Raw genomic sequence first — 18,718 nt, 5'->3', positions numbered from 1 at the left:
GCGGAGATCCCATTAGAGAGAGAGAGTTTTTCAAAGCTATGATCTCTGTCTCTCTGCTGGGCCTCTATTTACAGTGTGTGTGTGTGTGTGCCCATGCAGAAAGGGCCATTGCCCGAAACGTTGACCGGCGTCACGGTTTCTGCCACCCTGATGGAATCGCCGGTGGGTGAATCGCGACTAACAAGGTCGCGATTCCACGATTCACGGAACGTGTCCAGCACCCCCATTGAACGGCACTTTGAGAATCGACTAAATTAATCGCGAATGTGGATCGCCAGTTGCCGGATCGTTACATATTCCCGAACAGCCGGCATGATTACAACATCCACTAACAAAAACTATCCATAGATGTATCGAGTCGCAATTCAGACTCCCATAATGGTTCAACACGCCTCAACCACCAACACAAAACGACACACGAAATACAAATCGCGATGGGTGATTAGAATCGATCTGCAGTGAATCGGTATGCCTACAACGTCGCACACGATTCGATTCTAAAGGGGACGCGTGCACTGCACTGCAGTCCGGCAGGAGCGGCATCGAAGTGCCGCGACCTCGGGGGGCGACCCAGGGGGGGGGGGGGGGGGGCTCGAGGGGGGCTCGAGGGGCCCCATGGCGCAGGGAGGAGGGGGGGCGGGGAGGCGGCCCCGCGTGCTGCTGGGAGCCACGGGCAGCGTCGCATCGGTGAAGCTGCCGCTGCTGGTGGCTCGCCTCCTCGCTCTGCCCCAGCAGGTGCAGCGAGACGTCGTCATCTGTACTTCATCACCATCATCACCACCATCATCACCATCATCACCACCATCATCATCACCATCATCATCATAATCACCATCATCACCATCATCATCACCATCATCACCATCACCACCATCATCACCATCATCACTATCATCATCACCACCATCATCACCACCATCATCACCACCATCATCATCACCACCATCATCACCACCATCATCATCACCATCATCACCATCATCACCATCACCACCATCATCATCACCACCATCATCATCATCATCACCACCACCATCATCATCATCATCACCATCATCATCACCATCATCACCACCATCATCACCATCATCACCATCATCATCACCATCATCACCACCATCATCACCACCATCATCATCATCATCACTATCATCATCACCACCATCACCACCATCACCATCATCATCACCACCATCATCATCACCACCATAATCACCACCATCATCATCACCACCATCATCACCACCATCATCATCATCACCACCATCATCACCACCATCATCACCACCATCATCACCATAATCACCACCATCATCACCACCATCATCATCACCACCATCATCACCATCATCACCATCATCATCACCACCATCATCACCATCATCACCACCATCATCATAATCATCATCACCATCATCATCACCATCATCACCATCATCATCACCACCATCATCATCACCATCATCATCACCACCATCATCACCATCACCACATCATCACCACCATCATCACCATCATCATCACCACCATCATCACCATCATCACCACCATCATCACCACCATCATCACCATCATCACCACCATCATCACCACCATCACCACCATCATCACCACCATCATCATCACCATCATCACCACCATCATCACCACCATCACCACCATCATCATCACCATCATCATCACCACCATCATCATCACCACCATCACCACCACCATCATCACCATCATCACCACCATCATCACCACCATCATCACCACCATCATCATCATCACCACCATCATCATCATCATCACCACCATCATCACCACCACCATCATCACCATCATCACCACCATCATCACCACCATCACCATCATCACCACCGTCATCATCACCACCATCATCACCACCATCATCACCATTGAGACCTCGTCTGTATTTCATCATCGTCATTTGCTTGAGAGGGTGCAGGATAAAGGTTCAGCCCTACAATCGCTCGCTCACGACCCTGCTGGTGAAAGAGCCCCCCCCACTATCCCACTATAGGGAGCTCTAGTCGAGGAGTATTTGGCCTACTCTTCCACTGGCCCTATGTGAGTCCATTGTAATTATGTACGGCTACTAGCTTTACTACTCACCGGCTCGTCCGAGACTTGGATTCTTGTCTTGTTTTACGGTAACACAGCGGCCTACGTGGGGGGGGGGGGGGGGGTGCGTGACGTCAGCAGGCACACTGCGTGACGCTGCCGCATGCGGGTGACATCACAGATGTGACGTCACCGCCCACCTGCCACGCAAAATATATCCATTATTGCGCCCCCCCCCCAATACAAAAGTGTATTTTTATACTTTTTGCATGCAGTACAGTCTGGAAACTACCCACATGCCAAATTTCAAGTTTGTTGCATGTCGGGAAGTATGCTAAACATTTTTAACAGACCCACATAATCACAGATTTCCCTTTTATATTATACGGCTATGACTATTGAGTCCCGATGCAATTGTGACCCTTGTGTGCGTCTATGATTTCTGTGTTAGTCTATGGGTCATATGTTAGTCTATGAGTCCAAACAGATAAAGGTGCAGCCCTGCAATTGCTTGCTTACGCCCCTGCTGGCAGATGGACCGCCACGTGTCTGAACACACACCTGTGTGTGCAGCCGAAGGGGAGCGGTCGCGTAGCGGCCAACACCGGTGATGATTATCTGAACCGGTCCTTGGCTTTCCTTAGACCGACTCAGCCTTAAATGAGTGCCTGGTCTGATGTGTAAAAACATCGCCACTCGGGAGACAAAGGCGCTCGGGCGTGGTGCTGGCCGCCCACCCCCTCGTGTGCCGTGCCGGCCTTCATAGGTGCTCGCTAACAGCACTTGCTGCAACATTCCTGTTAAAACTATACGGGGGATCTTTGTCTTTTTGTAGCCGGAGGTGCGTGTGGTGTGCACGGAGCACGCGAAGCACTTCTTTGCACCAGAGTCGCTGCCAGTCCCCGTCTACAGCGACGCCGACGAGTGGCAGGTGAGTGTCCACGACGCTTGTGCCAGGCTAGGTGCACCTAGTGAGGAAGGCTCGCTGCCGGACGGTGACGGGACAGACCCCAGGTGTTACGGCCGGCCTGAGATGATTGGCAGATGCACCACCTGTGCCCCCCACGGTGCCGACTTGCTCGCTCCCCTGCCCCTCCGCTGTGGTTAGAGGTCGACTGCCTCCCAACTGCCCAGTAGCAGCATCCTTCACGAGCCTATTCCTCCACAGAGGCCGATCATGACACCGCTGGTGCCACACACACACACACATATACACACGCGCACTATACAAGGACAAAGATCCCATATAGCATTTAACACAGACTGTTGGGAGCAAGTGCTATATTAGCGAGCACTAATGAAGGCAGAGACATGGCACGCGTACAAGGATAGGCGGTGTAACCGTCTTTGTCTCCCTAGCGCTGATGTTTAAACACCGCACCAGGTGCTCACGTGAGGCTATGCGGAACGTCAGTGTGACCGTCACGTGACAAGCATTACTCTCATGTGGCAGAGCCGCCCTCTGCACTGTGCACAGAGCGGAGCTCACTTGAAGAAGAGGAAGATGTAGCTCTGTGACATCCGCCTCCGCGGGCCGTTCTCTACGGAGCACGAAGGGGTCTCGCCGCCCTGCGAGTTTTCCGAAACGAATCTTGGCATCTCGAGACGCAACGCCGCCGATAATAGCGCAATCGGGATGGAACATTGGTGGTGGGTGGGGGTCGAGGGGGGATATTTATTTCCTATGCTGCCCCCGCCCCCACCCCAGACATGGACGCGTCTGGGTGACCCGGTGCTCCACGTGGATCTGCGCCGCTGGGCCGACCTCCTGCTCCTCGCCCCGCTCGACGCCAACTCCCTCGCCAAGGTGGCCGGCGGCCTCTGTGACAACCTGCTGGTGAGCGGGCGGGGGTGAAGTGTGCGGAGCTGCGGGCGGCGTGGGGGGTGGGTGGGGGGGTGAGCAGGGGTGCGGCGGGGGGGCACAAGTGTGGATGTCTCTCGGATTCCCATTTTCACTTTTTGGTGTGTGTGAGAGACTGTGGGCCTCTGCGTGACTCTTGGTCTCTATGTGAGCCTGTGTTATCTTGATGTAAACCTCTGGGCTTCTACGTTAGCCTATGGGTCTTTGTGCGAGTCAGTGGGTCTCTACAATACCCTATGGGTCTCTATGCGAGCCTATGAGTCCCTGTGCGAGTATCTTTGTCTCTATGGGAAGCCATCTCGCATATCCCCCTTGTGCACCCAACCCCCCTTCCATGTATACCTCCCCCCCTCCCCTTCCCCGCACACGTAGATGTGTGTGGTGCGAGCCTGGGACCGAGACCGCCCGCTGCTCTTCTGCCCGGCGATGAACACGCACATGTGGGATCACCCGCTCACGGGCGCCCACACGCGCGCGCTGCGCCAGCTGGGCTATGAGGAGGTGGCGTGCGTGAGCAAGACCCTCGCGTGCGGAGACACGGGTACGCTCGCGCGCCCAGTCCCCTCCTTGGCACTCGTCTGTCGCCGCTACCGCACAGCTTGGCTCGTTTGATCCCTCCGGCCGTGTTGAGAGTTTGGCCGAACCAGACGGTGACTGCGTCACCTCGTGCATCGCCACGCTGTGTTCAACTAGCAGCACACCGCAGGCCACGGCAACGCTCACCCACCCACCAGCTCACTCATTCGTTGGCTCACTCACCCTCTCAGCACACCGCAGGTCACGGCAACGCTCACCCACCCACCAGCTCACTCATTCGTTGGCTCACCCTCTCAGCACACCGCAGGTCACGACAGCGCTCACCCACCCACCAGCTCACTCATTCGTTGGCTCACTCACCCTCTCAGCACACCGCAGGTCACGACAACGCTCACCCACCCACCAGCTCACTCATTCATTGGCTCACTCACCCTCTCAGCACACCGCAGGTCACGACAACGCTCACTCACCCACCAGCTCACTCATTCATTGGCTCACTCACCCTCTCAGCACACCGGAGGTCATGGCAACGCTCACCCACCCACCAGCTCCCTGGTTCACTAACCCTCTCAGCACACCGCAGGTCACGACAACGCTCACCCACCCACCAGCTCACTCATTCATTGGCTCACTCACCGCACTGCAGGTGACAACTCATTCATTCACAAATGTATCCACTCACTAACTCAACTAACTCACCACACTGTAGGTCACAACAACACTCACCCACTCATTCCGATTGGTCCAAGCAATAGAACCGACCGACGGGATTAGATGCTATATAATCGCACTACTCATCACACTGCTCACCACACTGCTCACCGACCCTCACCACCACCCCACTGATGACCCTCACTGCAGGTCTGGGTGCCATGGCGGAAGTGGACACCATTGTGCAGGCAGTTCAGACTCACCTGAGAGCCTCTCTCACCACACCTGAGCCCACACGGGAACCCGGGTCTACACAGGAACCTGGGTCTACACAGGAACCTGGGTCTACACAGGAACCCGGGTCTACACAGGAACCTGGGTCTACACAGGAACCCGGGTCTACACAGGAACCTGGGTCTACACAGGAACCTGGGTCTACACAGGAACCTGGGTCTACACGTACAATATAAATTACCCGGGTCTACACAGGAACCCGGGTCTACACAGGAACCCGGGTCTACACTGGAACCCGGGTCTACACAGGAACCCGGGTCTACACAGGAACCCGGGTCTACACTGGAACCCGGGTCTACACTGGAACCCGGGCCTACACAGGAACCTGGGTCTACACAGGAACCCGGGTCTACACAGGAACTTGGGTCTACACAGGAACCTGGGTCTACACAGGAACCTGGGTCTACACAGGAACCCGGGTCTACACTGGAACCCGGGTCTACACTGGAACCCGGGCCTACACAGGAACCCGGGTCTACACAGGAACCCGGGTCTACACAGGAACTTGGGTCTACACAGGAACCCGGGTCTACACTGGAACCCGGGTCTACACAGGAACCCGGGTCTACACAGGAACCCAGGTCTACACAGGAACTTGGGTCTACACAGGAACCCGGGTCTACACTGGAACCCGGGTCTACACAGGAACCCGGGTCTACACAGGAACCCGGGTCTACACAGGAACCTGGGTCTACACAGGAACCTGGGTCTGCACTGGAACCCGGGTCTACACAGGAACCTGGATCCATCCATGATTCTGTATCCAATACCTGAACTGCTTATAACGTAAGATTGCTTATATCTTCAAATTAAAACTGATTAGGGATGAAACCTTGGATACGCGTGGCAAAGACCCAACGCTTCATATTCACGCAGCAGTCCTCTTCGTAAGCACGACATTGCTTAATTAATAAAACAGCCATAACAGAAGGCCTTCAGGGCTAAACTGCGTTTGTTTGTTTGCACGTGGTTAATATTTGCTCTGTAATAGTATTCCAAATTTTGGTGAACTCCTTGAAATCAAATTGTCCGTTTTTCTCGGCGAAGTGCCGATCAGCAACATGAAGTGTAACTTCATGTTGCTGTCGTCTTCACGGGCATTGCCATCACCCAATCATCCACCCCCCCCCACTCCACCATTCTTCTCTCGCAGGCTTCTTCTATGTCCACCCCCCTCCTTAAATATATTAACGCATCGCCCACCCCTGATGATGATGACGGTGGCGGTGGTGACTTTGCACTTGGCTGCCTGTAATCCAGCAGTGTGCTGGAGGCAGCAGTGAGGGTTGGTGGATTGCGCGAAACTCTCCTCCCGTGAGCGTCAAGGAGGCGTCCCCTGCCTGGCTCGCCAGAAGGCAGAACAGCAGAAATGTGTTCTGTCTGTATGGGATAGAGTGTTTCCCCCTCGCATGCAGGCACACATGCTTGGGGTTTCTCCCCAATGCTCTTCCACACATATAAACGCTCATCAATTAGGCCAATAAGACCTTCACATATAGCGGACCTCAGAGCTTGGGCAATTGTTGGTAGCGCCGGCTCCTCGCAGCCCGGATGCTGCCGCTGCCTTTCCCACTGGTCTGTGGTTCCTCCCCACGCCTCCTAGTCGTCCGCTCTCTCTCTCTCTCTCCGAAAGCGCCGAGCGAAACCCGCGCGTGCAGTGTCACAAGTTGACACCGTCGTTAATTCACTCTACAGTATTCAAATGACGTCGAGGATTTTTATTTATTTAGCAAAGACAAAGCCGCGTGTTTCACAGGGCCCGCCACCTGTTGTCACAGGCGCAAGTGCACGTACAATATAAATTACAACAACCACACCAACAACAAACGACGTCGACGACGACGACAAACACTGCGGCCACGCCGAGCCGCGGCGGCTCCGAGCTGATTGGCCGACGGCGAGCGGCGCCGTCGGCAGCCGGAGGAGGAACGCGGCACCCGAGCGGACGCCCCGCCGCGGAGACGGAGCTGCGAAATCACCTCGTGTGCCAGGCGCTAGGTAGATTGTTTTACGTCGCGGAGGCGGGGGTCTCCATCGTCCTGCAGTGGATCGATCACGGCTGATGGTGAGCGAGGGGGTGCGAGCGTGACCTCCCTTCCCCCTCCCACCCAAACTCCCCTCACTATATCCCCCAATTCCCTTTCCCAGCTTTGTCGCCCCCTCTGCCCCCCCCGCCATCACGCGTGCCCCCCCCCCCGCCATCACGCGTGCCCGCAGGTTGCACAGCGCCCCCGCACGGCGTCGTCTCCGCTGCGTAGCCGCATGTGCAGCGCGAGCCCCGTCAGGAGCAGCACGGCGAGCGCGGCGAGGCAGAGCGCCGGGGCGAACCACGGAGCCCGCACCACGTCCCTGGGGCCCAGCAGCACTGCGGGGGGCGGCGGCAGTGAGGAAGGAGAAGGAGAGAGAAGGGATGGGGGGGGGGGTAGAAGGGGAGAGAATGGAGGTAGGGGGTCAGAGAAAAGGGGGGGGGGGGATAGTTACGGTGTGGATTTGTACGTTGGTGTGAGGTGTGTGGGGTGTGTGGGGTGTGTGGGGTGTGTGGGGTGTACACTCACCCAAGCACTTGCCCAGTCGCTCACCCACTCCCTGTAATCGCTCACTCGTCTACTCCTAACGCTCGCCCCCCTACCGACTCGCTCGCCAGCTCTCACCACATTCACCGATCACTCGCCCGCTCCAACCTCAAAATCAAAACCTCGCTCTCGCTACGTGGCGACGGCGCGCGTGACGGCGAGCGATGATGCGATGACCGCGGTGACCTCGCGGCGACGGCAACGCGTGCCAGGCGGGATGACGGCACGCGCGGGATGCCCCCTCCGCCGCCCAGCCTCGCCGGCTCACCCTCTATGACCTGCTCCGTGATGTTGTCCACGCGCGTGCTGGACGCCGCCGGCTCGTTCCCCCTGCGCTCGTGCTCCCCGTCGGGGACGCACGCCAGCACGCGGGCGTCGTAGCGGGCGCCGGGCCGGGCGCAGCCCCCGCACACCGCGTCCCGTGCCCGCGAGCACCCCGCCAGCATCACGCGGCCCCCCAGCGCGCAGTCCCGACACCGCCTGCAGTAGTACCTGTGGGGTGGGGGGTGGGGGGTCAGCGAGAGGCCTCCGGGTTCGATTCCCCCGTCGCGGCCGCCGGCATCGGTGACGAATAATCTGAACGGGTTCTGGCGCTCCGCTCGGGTCGACGCGGCCTTCCTACACGGGGTGCGCGTGTAGACGCCGTCCACCCGGTCGTGTGCCATTCAAGCCTTCATAGGTGCTCGCAAACAGCACTTGCCCCAACAACCTGTTCAAGGCTATACGGAGGATCTTTGGGGGGGGGGGGGGGTTGTAAGCAGGAGCGTAACGAGCGCGGGGGGCAGGCACAGGGCGCCTTGGCCCCCCTCTGGCGGCCAAAGCTACGAGTTGGGGCCCCCTTGACAACCACCATAGGATTTGTTTTCAACAACAGTGTCGTAGAACAACAACAACATTTATGTAATGATGTGATGAAGCAAGAGGAGCCGCGATGTACCGGGTGCTTCAGAAAAACGTGAACACTTCGGAGAATTTGCAACAACACCACGTGACATGTGCTGCTGCCTCCGGGCTCTGGAGACCAACTGGAGAAGATTCCAGGCCACGTGTTGCCAATGATGGTGAACACGTGGAGACTCTCTGACTTTTTGAAGCTATTAACATTACATTTATTATCATGTTACAGTTATTTATTCGTTCTTTTTCCATTAAAAACGATAGTCTCGTATAAGTGTTAACATATTCTTGATTCTTTCGGTAAAGTCACGTAGAAGGGAAATAAACAATATAATAAAATTCTCACGACGTTTCGGCCGCAACGCAAGCAGCAAAAAAAGGTGAAGAAACAGAGCTGTCGGAAAGACAGCGTCCTACAGCTCTGTTTCTGTCTTTCCGACAGCTCTGTTTCTTCACCTGAGGACGGCTGCTTGCGTTGTGGCCGAAACGTCGTGAGAATTGTATTTTATTTTTATTATTTCCTTTCTACGTGACTTTACCGAAAGAACCAAGAATATGAATCCCTGCAGTCACGAAAGCTTTAAATGAAAAGCGTTAACATGTTTCGAAGCAGCCTGTGTGATCGCCTAGGTGCGACAATGCGAGACAAATCGAATATTGTGACCCACTGACCGATTGCGGCACTCCCTGAGCTGATGGTTCAAGATGATTCGATTTAACGGGGTGAGTCGGGGTGTTGGACGATGGTCACCAACAATGAATGACTATCTGGCGACGCTCAAGCACAGACGACAACAACTCAACGCGTTCCGCATGGCCTTCAAAGGGGACACACACACATAGACATTTATATACAGACAACGTTCCTGGAAATGCCTCTTCAGAGCGCATACGACAATGAACACATGGCCGCAGCGCGAAACGTCGCCTAAGCAACGGGACGCGTACGAGAGGAGCTTCCGTCGAGAAGATGGAGCGCTGATGAGATGGGTGACGAGGTGGATGACGAGATGGGTGACGAGGTGGATGACGAGGTGGGTGACGAGATGGGTGACGAGGTGCGTGACGAGGTGGGTGATGAGGTGGGTGACGAGATGGGTATCGAGGTGGGTGACGAGATAGATGACGAGATGGGTGACGAGGTGGGTGTCGAGGTGGGTGACGAGAAAGATGAGATGGGTGACGAGGTGGGTGACGAGATGTAATACTTATAGAGTACTGTATGTAATACAGTACTCTATAAGTACTGTATTACATACAGTACTCTATAGACTGTAGTGGCAAGCAAGGTCGACACGTCTCCTTGCTCCTATTAGCTGTGGGGTGGAGCTCACCTACTATTGGCTGCACTGAAACGAGCCTGGGAAATTCCACATTCCCATGGCGGGTGTCGGGTTTCCTTTACGGAACACCGCCGCCTTCCCACGGAGTTGACGGTGCCAAGTTTACCGGCCCCCAGGGGGATGATGGGACGCGCGGTCTCTGTCCGTGTGGGTAGCGACACGCAGTGACCTCACGGTTATGAATAGCGTCGTGACGTGGGGGGGGGGGGCATTAGCTCATACAATGACAAAGAACCCCCGTATAGCATTAACAGGCTGTTAGGGCAAGTACTGTTAGCGAGCACCTATGAAGACCGTCACGGCACGCGAGGGGGTGGGGTGGGTGGCCAGCAACCACACCCGGCCGCCTTTGTCTCCCTAGTGGCGATGTTTTACACAACGCACCAGGTACTCGTTTGAGGCTGAGTCGACCTAGGGGGTTCAGATAATCGAACTCGGGTCACCGGGTTCGTAGCGCAGCGCGCTAACCACTACACTACCGCTCACCACACAAACACATGTACACACACGTACACACCAAACACACACGTACACACACCAGACACCACACACACACACACACCAGACACACACACCAGACACACACACCAGACACACACCAGACACACACCAGACACACACACTATACACACGTCCACACACCAGACGCACACCACACACACACGTCCACACACCAGACACGCACCACACACGTACACACACCAGACACGCACCACACACGTACACACACCAGACACACACCACACACGTACACACACCAGACACACACCACACACGTACACACACCAGACACGCACCACACACGTCCACACACCAGACACGCACCACACACGTACACACACCAGACACGCACCACACACGTACACACACCAGACACACACACCACACACGTACACACACCAGACACGTACACACACCAGACACACACCACACACGTACACACACCAGACACACACGTACACACACCAGACACACACCACACACACGTACACACACCAGACACACACCACACACGTACACACACACCACACACGTACACACACCAGACACACACCACACACGTACACACACCAGACACACACCACACACGTACACACACCAGACACACACACACCACACGTACACACACCAGACACACACATCACACACGTACACACACCAGACACACACCACACACGTACACACACCAGACACACACCACACACGTACACACACGAGACACACCACACACGTACACACACCAGACACACACACGGACACACACCAGACACACACACACCACACACGTACACACACCAGACACACACCACACACGTACACACACCTACCACACACACGGACACACCAGACACACACACACCACACACGTACACACACCAGACACAAACCACACATGTACACACACCAGACACACACACGGACACACACGCACGTGCTCACGCCACCGCGCCATTCATAAAGTGTGACTCAGTGAGTGACGTCACCGGGGTCCGTGTCCGCCCCCCCCCCCTCGTAACCCGAGCCCCCGGGCCCCATCCCTGACCCCCCCACGTCACACCCCTAATTATAATTAGTGAGCTCATTATAATTAGTGAGCTTACTCGTTATAATTAGTGAGCTAATTAAGCCAATTTCTCACGGCGGGCTGGGGGGGATGTCCCCTCCTCATCGATCCCCACGCCCCACCAGGTTGCCCATCGAGGATTTGCGCTAAACAGTTTGTTGTGAGAGATACCAGTTGTTAACACGTGTTTTTTATGCTTTGAGCGAGATGATTATTATTATTGTTTTTGTTGTAAGAGCTTGGGGGATAGAGACGATGGTGGTGATGGTGGGAGGAGGGGAATCCACAGTGGAACGATGCCAGGAGAAGTGATGGTGACTTGCGGTGTGGTGGATGGGTGGTAGAGTCGAGGAGTGAGTAGGTGGTAGGGTGAGTGTGTGGGATAGTCTGTGAGTGTGTGGGAGAGTCGGTGAGTGTGTGGGATAGTCGGTGAGTGTGTGGGATAGTCGGTGATTCGGTGGGAGAGTCGGTGAGTGAGTAGGGGAGTGAGTAGGTGGTTGGGTGAGTGTGTGGGATAGTCAGTGAGTGGGTGGTAGAGTCAGTGAGTTAGTGAGTAGGTGGTAGGGTGAGTATGTGGGATAGTCGGTGAGTGAGTGGGTGAGTAGGTGGTAGGGTGAGTGTGTGGGATAGTCGGTGAGTGAGTGGGTGAGTAGGTGGTAGGGTGAGTGTGTGGGATAGTCGGTGAGTGAGTGAGTAGGTGGTAGGGTGAGTGTGTGGGATAGTCGGTGAGTGAGGGGTGAGTAGGTGGTAGGGTGAGTGTGTGGGATAGTCGGTGAGTGACTGAGTAGGTGGTAGGGTGAGTGTGTGGTAGAGTCGGTGAGTGAGTAGGTGGTAGGGTGTGTGGGATAGTCGGTGAGTGAGTAGGTGGCAGGGTGAGTGTGTGGGAGAGTCGGTGATTCGGTGGGAGAGTCGGTGGGAGAGTCGGTGAGTGAGTGTGTGGGATAGTCGGTGAGTGTGTGGGATAGTCGGTGGGAGAGTCGGTGAGTGAGTGAGTGGGTGAGTGAGTGAGTGGGGGAGTGAGTAGGTGGTTGGGTGAGTGTGTGGGATAGTCAGTGAGTGAGTAGGTGGTAGGGTGAGTGTGTGGGATAGTCAGTGAGTGGGTGGTAGAGTCGGTGAGTGAGTAGGTGGTTGGGTGAGTGTGTGGGATAATCGGTTAGTGAGTAGGTGGTAGGGTGAGTGTGTGGGATAGTCAGTGAGTGTGTGGGAGAGTCGGTGAGTGAGTGAGTAGGTGGTTGGGTGAGTATGTGGGATAGTCGGTGAGTGAGTGAGTGAGTAGGTGGTTGGTTGGGTGAGTGTGTGGGATAGTCCGTGAGTGAGTGAGTAGATGGTAGGGTGAGTGTGTGGGATAGTCGGTGAGTGAGTGGGTGAGTAGGTGGTAGGGTGAGTGTGTGGGATAGTGGGTGAGTGAGTGAGTGAGTAGGTGGTAGGGTGAGTGTGTGGGATAGTCGGTGAGTGAGTGGGTGAGTAGGTGGTAGGGTGAGTGTGTGGGATAGTCGGTGAGTGAGTGAGTAGGTGGTAGGGTGAGTGTGTGGGATAATCGGTGAGTGGGTGAGTAGGTGGTAGGGTGAGTGTGTGGGATAGTCGGTGAGTGAGTGGGTGAGTAGGTGGCAGGGTGAGTGTGTGGGATAGCCGGTGAGTGAGTGAGTAGGTGGTAGGGTGAGCGTGTGGGATAGTCGGTGAGTGAGTAGGTGGCAGGGTGAGTGTGTGGGATAGTCGGTGAGTGAGTGAGTAGGTGGTAGGATGAGTGTGTGGGATAGTCGGTGAGTGAGTAGATGGTTGGGTGAGTGTGTGGGATAGTCGGTGAGTGAGTGGGTGAGTAGGTGGTAGGGTGAGTGTGTGGGATAGTCGGTGAGTGAGTGGGTGAGTAGGTGGCAGGGTGAGTGTGTGGGATAGTCGGTGAGTGAGTGAGTAGGTGGTAGGGTGAGTGTGTGGGATAGCCGGTGAGTGAGTGAGTGAGTAGGTGGTAGGGTGAGTATGTGGGATAGTCGGTGAGTGAGTGGGTGAGTAGGTGGTTGGGTGAGTGTGTGGGATAGCCGGTGAGTGAGTGAGTAGGTAGTAGGGTGAGTGTGTGGGATAGCCGGTGAGTGAGTGAGTAGGTGGTAGGGTGAGTGTGTGGGATAGTCGGTGAGTGAGTAGATGGTAGGGTGAGTGTGTGGGATAGTCGGTGAGTGAGTGGGTGAGTAGGTGGTAGGGTGAGTGTGTGGGATAGTGGGTGAATGAGTGAGTAGGTGGTAGGGTGAGTGTGTGGGATAGTCGGTGAGTGAGTGGGTGAGTAGGTGGTAGGGTGAGTGTGTGGGATAGTCGGTGAGTGAGTAGGTGGTAGGGTGAGTGTGTGGGATAGTCGGTGAGTGGGTGAGTAGGTGGTAGGGTGAGTGTGTGGGATAGTCGGTGAGTGAGTGGGTGAGTAGGTGGCAGGGTGAGTGTGTGGGATAGCCGGTGAGTGAGTGAATAGGTGGTAGGGTGAGTGTGTGGGATAGTCGGTGAGTGAGTGAGTAGGTGGCAGGGTGAGTGTGTGGGATAGTCGGTGAGTGAGTGGGTGAGTAGGTGGCAGGCTGAGTGTGTGGGATAGCCGGTGAGTGAGTGAGTAGGTGGTAGGGTGAGTGTGTGGGATAATCGGTGAGTGGGTGAGTAGGTGGTAGGGTGAGTGTGTGGGATAGTCGGTGAGTGAGTGGGTGAGTAGGTGGCAGGGTGAGTGTGTGGGATAGCCGGTGAGTGAGTGAGTAGGTGGTAGGGTGAGTGTGTGGGATAGTCGGTGAGTGAGTAGGTGGCAGGGTGAGTGTGTGGGATAGTCGGTGAGTGAGTGAGTAGGTGGTAGGATGAGTGTGTGGGATAGTCGGTGAGTGAGTAGATGGTTGGGTGAGTGTGTGGGATAGTCGGTGAGTGAGTGGGTGAGTAGGTGGTAGGGTGAGTGTGTGGGATAGTCGGTGAGTGAGTGGGTGAGTAGGTGGCAGGGTGAGTGTGTGGGATAGTCGGTGAGTGAGTGAGTAGGTGGTAGGGTGAGTGTGTGGGATAGCCGGTGAGTGAGTGAGTGAGTAGGTGGTAGGGTGAGTATGTGGGATAGTCGGTGAGTGAGTGGGTGAGTAGGTGGTTGGGTGAGTGTGTGGGATAGCCGGTGAGTGAGTGAGTAGGTAGTAGGGTGAGTGTGTGGGATAGCCGGTGAGTGAGTGAGTAGGTGGTAGGGTGAGTGTGTGGGATAGTCGGTGAGTGAGTAGATGGTAGGGTGAGTGTGTGGGATAGTCGGTGAGTGAGTGGGTGAGTAGGTGGTAGGGTGAGTGTGTGGGATAGTGGGTGAATGAGTGAGTAGGTGGTAGGGTGAGTGTGTGGGATAGTCGGTGAGTGAGTGGGTGAGTAGGTGGTAGGGTGAGTGTGTGGGATAGTCGGTGAGTGAGTAGGTGGTAGGGTGAGTGTGTGGGATAGTCGGTGAGTGGGTGAGTAGGTGGTAGGGTGAGTGTGTGGGATAGTCGGTGAGTGAGTGGGTGAGTAGGTGGCAGGGTGAGTGTGTGGGATAGCCGGTGAGTGAGTGAATAGGTGGTAGGGTGAGTGTGTGGGATAGTCGGTGAGTGAGTGAGTAGGTGGCAGGGTGAGTGTGTGGGATAGTCGGTGAGTGAGTGGGTGAGTAGGTGGCAGGCTGAGTGTGTGGGATAGCCGGTGAGTGAGTGAGTAGGTGGTAGGGTGAGTGTGTAGGATAGTCAGTGAGTGAGTGAGTAGGTGGCAGGGTGAGTGTGTGGGATAGTCGGTGAGTGAGTAGGTGGTAGGGTGAGTGTGTGGGATAGTCGGTGAGTGAGTGAGTAGATGGTTGGGTGAGTGTGTGGGATAGTCGGTGAGTGAGTGGGTGAGTAGGTGGTAGGGTGAGTGTGTGAGATAGTCGGTGAGTGAGTGGGTGAGTAGGTGGCAGGGTGAGTGTGTGGGATAGTCGGTGAGTGAGTAGGTGGTAGGGTGAGTATGTGGGATAGTCGGTGAGTGAGTGGGTGAGTAGGTGGTTGGGTGAGTGTGTGGGATAGCCGGTGAGTGAGTGAGTAGGTGGTAGGGTGAGTGTGTGGGATAGCCGGTGAGTGAGTAGGTGGTAGGGTGAGTGTGTGGGATAGTCGGTGAGTGAGTGAGTGAGTAGATGGTAGGGTGAGTGTGTGGGATAGTCGGTGAGTGAGTGAGTAGGTGGTAGGGTGAGTGTGTGGGATAGTCGGTGAGTGAGTGAGTAGGTGGTAGGGTGAGTGTGTGGGATAGTCGGTGAGTGAGTAGGTGGTAGGGTGGGTGTGTGGGATAGTCGGTGAGTGAGTGAGTAGGTGGTAGGGTGAGTGTGTGGGATAGTCGGTGAGTGAGTAGGTGGTAGGGTGAGTGTGTGGGATGGTCGGTGAGTGAGTGGGTGAGTGAGTAGGTGGTTGGGTGAGTGTGTTGTTGTGACCTGCCGTGTGATGCTTGAACACAGCAGGGTCGATGAGATTAAACCCTCGGTCTGGTAGTTCGAGTCCTCAACACGGACGTGGAGGGGGGCAGTGCCCGGGGGTCTAGCCAGGGGTGGGGGCTCGCTCGCTTCGCGACTCAAACTCTGATTTTATGAACTTTGCGCCTTCCCTGTAACTTTGGAACGGTGGAACATGTCAACGTTGGGTCAACGTTGACATGTACACTGAGTTAATACGCGCGCAACCACAACACTCATCATCATCAGCCATCGTCAATCCACTGCTGGATGAAGCTCCCCCCTCAAGCCGCCGCAGTAACAACACTCGATGGGGTCTCCTCTGTGGGGCGCGTCCCCTTACCAGCCCCCGACCTCGTCGCGTGCTACCTCTACCCTCTTTCTGGGGGTCCATCTGCTCAGTGAATGTCCCTCTATGCCACCTATGTGTGGATCCCCTATCTCCTCACCGAGTACCCCCCCTATCCCCTTGCTGGGTGCGTGTGTCCCCCTTACCAGCCCCCGACCTCGTCGCGGTGGTAGCCCTGCTCGCGGCGACTCGCGGGGTCCGCGGGGAGAATCTCCTCGGGCAGGGGGCGCGCGAACTCCACCCCGCAGCGGCACGCGGGGTAGCGGACCCCCTCGGCGGGGGTCTCCTCTCCAAGGGGGCAGCTCGGGTGGCCCCCCGCTTCCTGAGCCTCGGCCCGGCCCGAGGAGAGCGCAACGGCGCTCGCGGCGAGGAGGAGGAGCAGCAGAGGAGGAGGTGGAGGAGGATGATGATGGTGATGGTGGTGATGATGAGGTCGGTGATCTGGCGATGGAGCTGGGCTGAGATGGAGAGCCATGACAACAACAACGACTGTTACTAAACGACGAGCACGCTTCCCCCCACGTCCTTGCCTCTTGGAGAGGGAGCGACTTGTCGGAGATGTCGCCTGACGGGTGGGGCAGGAGAGAGATGTTCAGAGAGATGTTGAGAGAGAGAGATCGCCTGGGTGAGACGAGATGGGCAGGAGAGAGATGGCGGACGAGGATTGGTATTGAGGTGTGTAAAGATTTGACGGAGTGGAATCAGACGACAGCTGGAGGTGTGGTAGGGGGTGACCCAGTGAGAGACACGCGGTGTTGAGATGTTTGGAGGAGAGCGAGGGGTCGACGAGGAGGAGCGAGGCGGTAGTTGAACGGAGGCGAGGAGGAGATTGGACAGGCGGGAGATGTTCAGACCCGAGATAAATCGGTGAGCACCGCAGGAGATGCAAACGATGGAGAAACGACGAAACGTACGGAGGAGCTCAGGGAGATGGCGATGAGAACGTTTGAGAGCTCGTTCAAGTAATCAGTGGCAACACATCTTCTGGAGATATCGTAACGGGAGATGGAAAGCAGAGAGACGGAGGGAAGATGAGAGGAGAGACGGGTGGATGGAGATGACAGCATTGAGAATACGAGACGCAGGGTGATGGTGATTTTGACGACGATGCGTCTCTTGAGATGAAGATGAGAGATGGACAATGAGTTGAGAAGTATGGAGACGATTGTTGAGAGAACGTCGCTCGATCGACGCGAGGGGTGGAGGAGACGGGGCGAGCGAATGAGGGAGAGGACACGGAGAGAATGAATGGAGCGGAAAACTTCACAGACTGAGACGAGACTTTGAGAGACGCCGCAGGCGATGGCTGCACACGGGGACTTGAGGCGCTTCTCCTCTCACGCCCAGCCTCTCCTCTCTTCTCTCAGTCGTACTTCGGGGGTCCCGGGCGGGGGTCTGGAAACACGTGGAGCCGAAGAGTCTCGCGTCCACCCCACGTGGCCGCGAGTGCTCATCCCGCACGCACGCACGTGCTGCGGATGCTGCTGCCGCTGATGCCGCTGATGATGCAGGGTGATATTTGTGTTTGTTTGTTTTTTTACACTGGGAAATAAAGTGCAGGGCGCCCGTGCAGGTCTGCGACGTGGAGTGGTGTCGATTTAGCAGCGGTAGTGGAGTGGCGTGTCTGGGCATGTCCCGATTTTTTCTCCCTCCCTCCCTCGCTCCCTCTCTCCTCCCCCAAAACCCCCGCCCACCCTCATCCACCCCCACCCTGTTCAAATCAGCGCCCCCTATGGGATGAGGTCCCCTGCGTTACTGCGCGGGGGGAGGGGGGTCCACTATTCGGGGCCCTCTCTTCAGTGGGGGTTATTGGTCATTGCCCCCCTCCTCCCCCTTCACCCCGTGTGCCCCCTAAATTCAGAGGTAGCTCCTTGTAATGGCTACGGTGGAAATCATCAGCACGTGGAGGGGATGTCACAGATCAGGGCGTTGATGTCACCACCACCCACACCCCGCCCTCGCTACCTTCCTTCTGCCAGATACCACGGCGGCTGCATTCGACTGCCGAGATGCCTCGCAAGATCTCATCTTAGTCGATTTTATTTGCCGAAAGACCGGCCCGTGGAAGGAGCCTTTACTGAACTGCTACCGAGATCGCCGCCACGTGACCTCCGGCCCACACAACGAAGCGTGCAGCGGCACTTGGCCGCCCGCCCTGGAACGCG

At 56.2% G+C, this 18,718-nt stretch overlaps 3 protein-coding genes and 1 long non-coding RNA gene across 5 annotated transcripts; 3 read left to right on the top strand and 1 right to left on the bottom strand.

Annotated features, from left to right (window-relative positions):
- Positions 1-590: 590 nt before the first annotated feature.
- Positions 591-7,738, top strand: LOC116953653 (phosphopantothenoylcysteine decarboxylase). 2 transcript variants are annotated; one of them, XM_076051857.1, is made up of 5 exons: positions 591-735; positions 2,903-2,998; positions 3,776-3,904; positions 4,301-4,469; positions 7,628-7,738. In XM_076051857.1, exons 1-5 carry the CDS (start codon positions 616-618, stop codon positions 7,666-7,668), a joined length of 555 nt encoding a protein of 184 aa, XP_075907972.1. In that variant the 5' UTR covers positions 591-615; the 3' UTR covers positions 7,669-7,738. The 2 variants fall into 2 exon arrangements, with proteins under 2 accessions (XP_075907972.1, XP_032829937.1); XM_032974046.2 differs by lacking the exon at positions 7,628-7,738 and adding an exon at positions 5,327-6,344.
- Positions 873-2,249, top strand: LOC142931278 (uncharacterized; the record flags this gene model as incomplete). Its single annotated transcript, XM_076075016.1, has 1 exon — positions 873-2,249. A coding segment is annotated over one exon (1,164 nt), but the record flags the coding sequence as incomplete, so codon positions are not given.
- On the bottom strand, positions 7,604-17,028 carry LOC116953654 (uncharacterized). The gene is made up of 3 exons (XM_032974050.2): positions 16,700-17,028; positions 8,252-8,475; positions 7,604-7,775 (listed from the first exon to the last, which is right to left on the bottom strand). Exons 1-3 carry the CDS (start codon positions 17,026-17,028, stop codon positions 7,612-7,614), a joined length of 717 nt encoding a protein of 238 aa, XP_032829941.1. The 3' UTR covers positions 7,604-7,611.
- On the top strand, positions 8,470-18,134 carry LOC142905369 (uncharacterized). The gene is made up of 2 exons (XR_012929516.1): positions 8,470-9,914; positions 16,703-18,134. It is a non-coding gene; the product is annotated as an uncharacterized LOC142905369 (long non-coding RNA).
- The last annotated feature ends 584 nt before the right edge of the window (positions 18,135-18,718 follow it).

The sequence above is a fragment of the Petromyzon marinus genome, chromosome 52 (genome assembly GCF_048934315.1).
Source record: "Petromyzon marinus isolate PM22_M1 ecotype Great Lakes invasive population chromosome 52, UKy_Petmar_22M1.pri1.0, whole genome shotgun sequence".
Taxonomy (NCBI): domain Eukaryota; kingdom Metazoa; phylum Chordata; class Hyperoartia; order Petromyzontiformes; family Petromyzontidae; genus Petromyzon; species Petromyzon marinus.
Note: the sequence above shows the minus strand (reverse complement) of the source record. Positions and strands in the feature narration are given on the sequence as shown.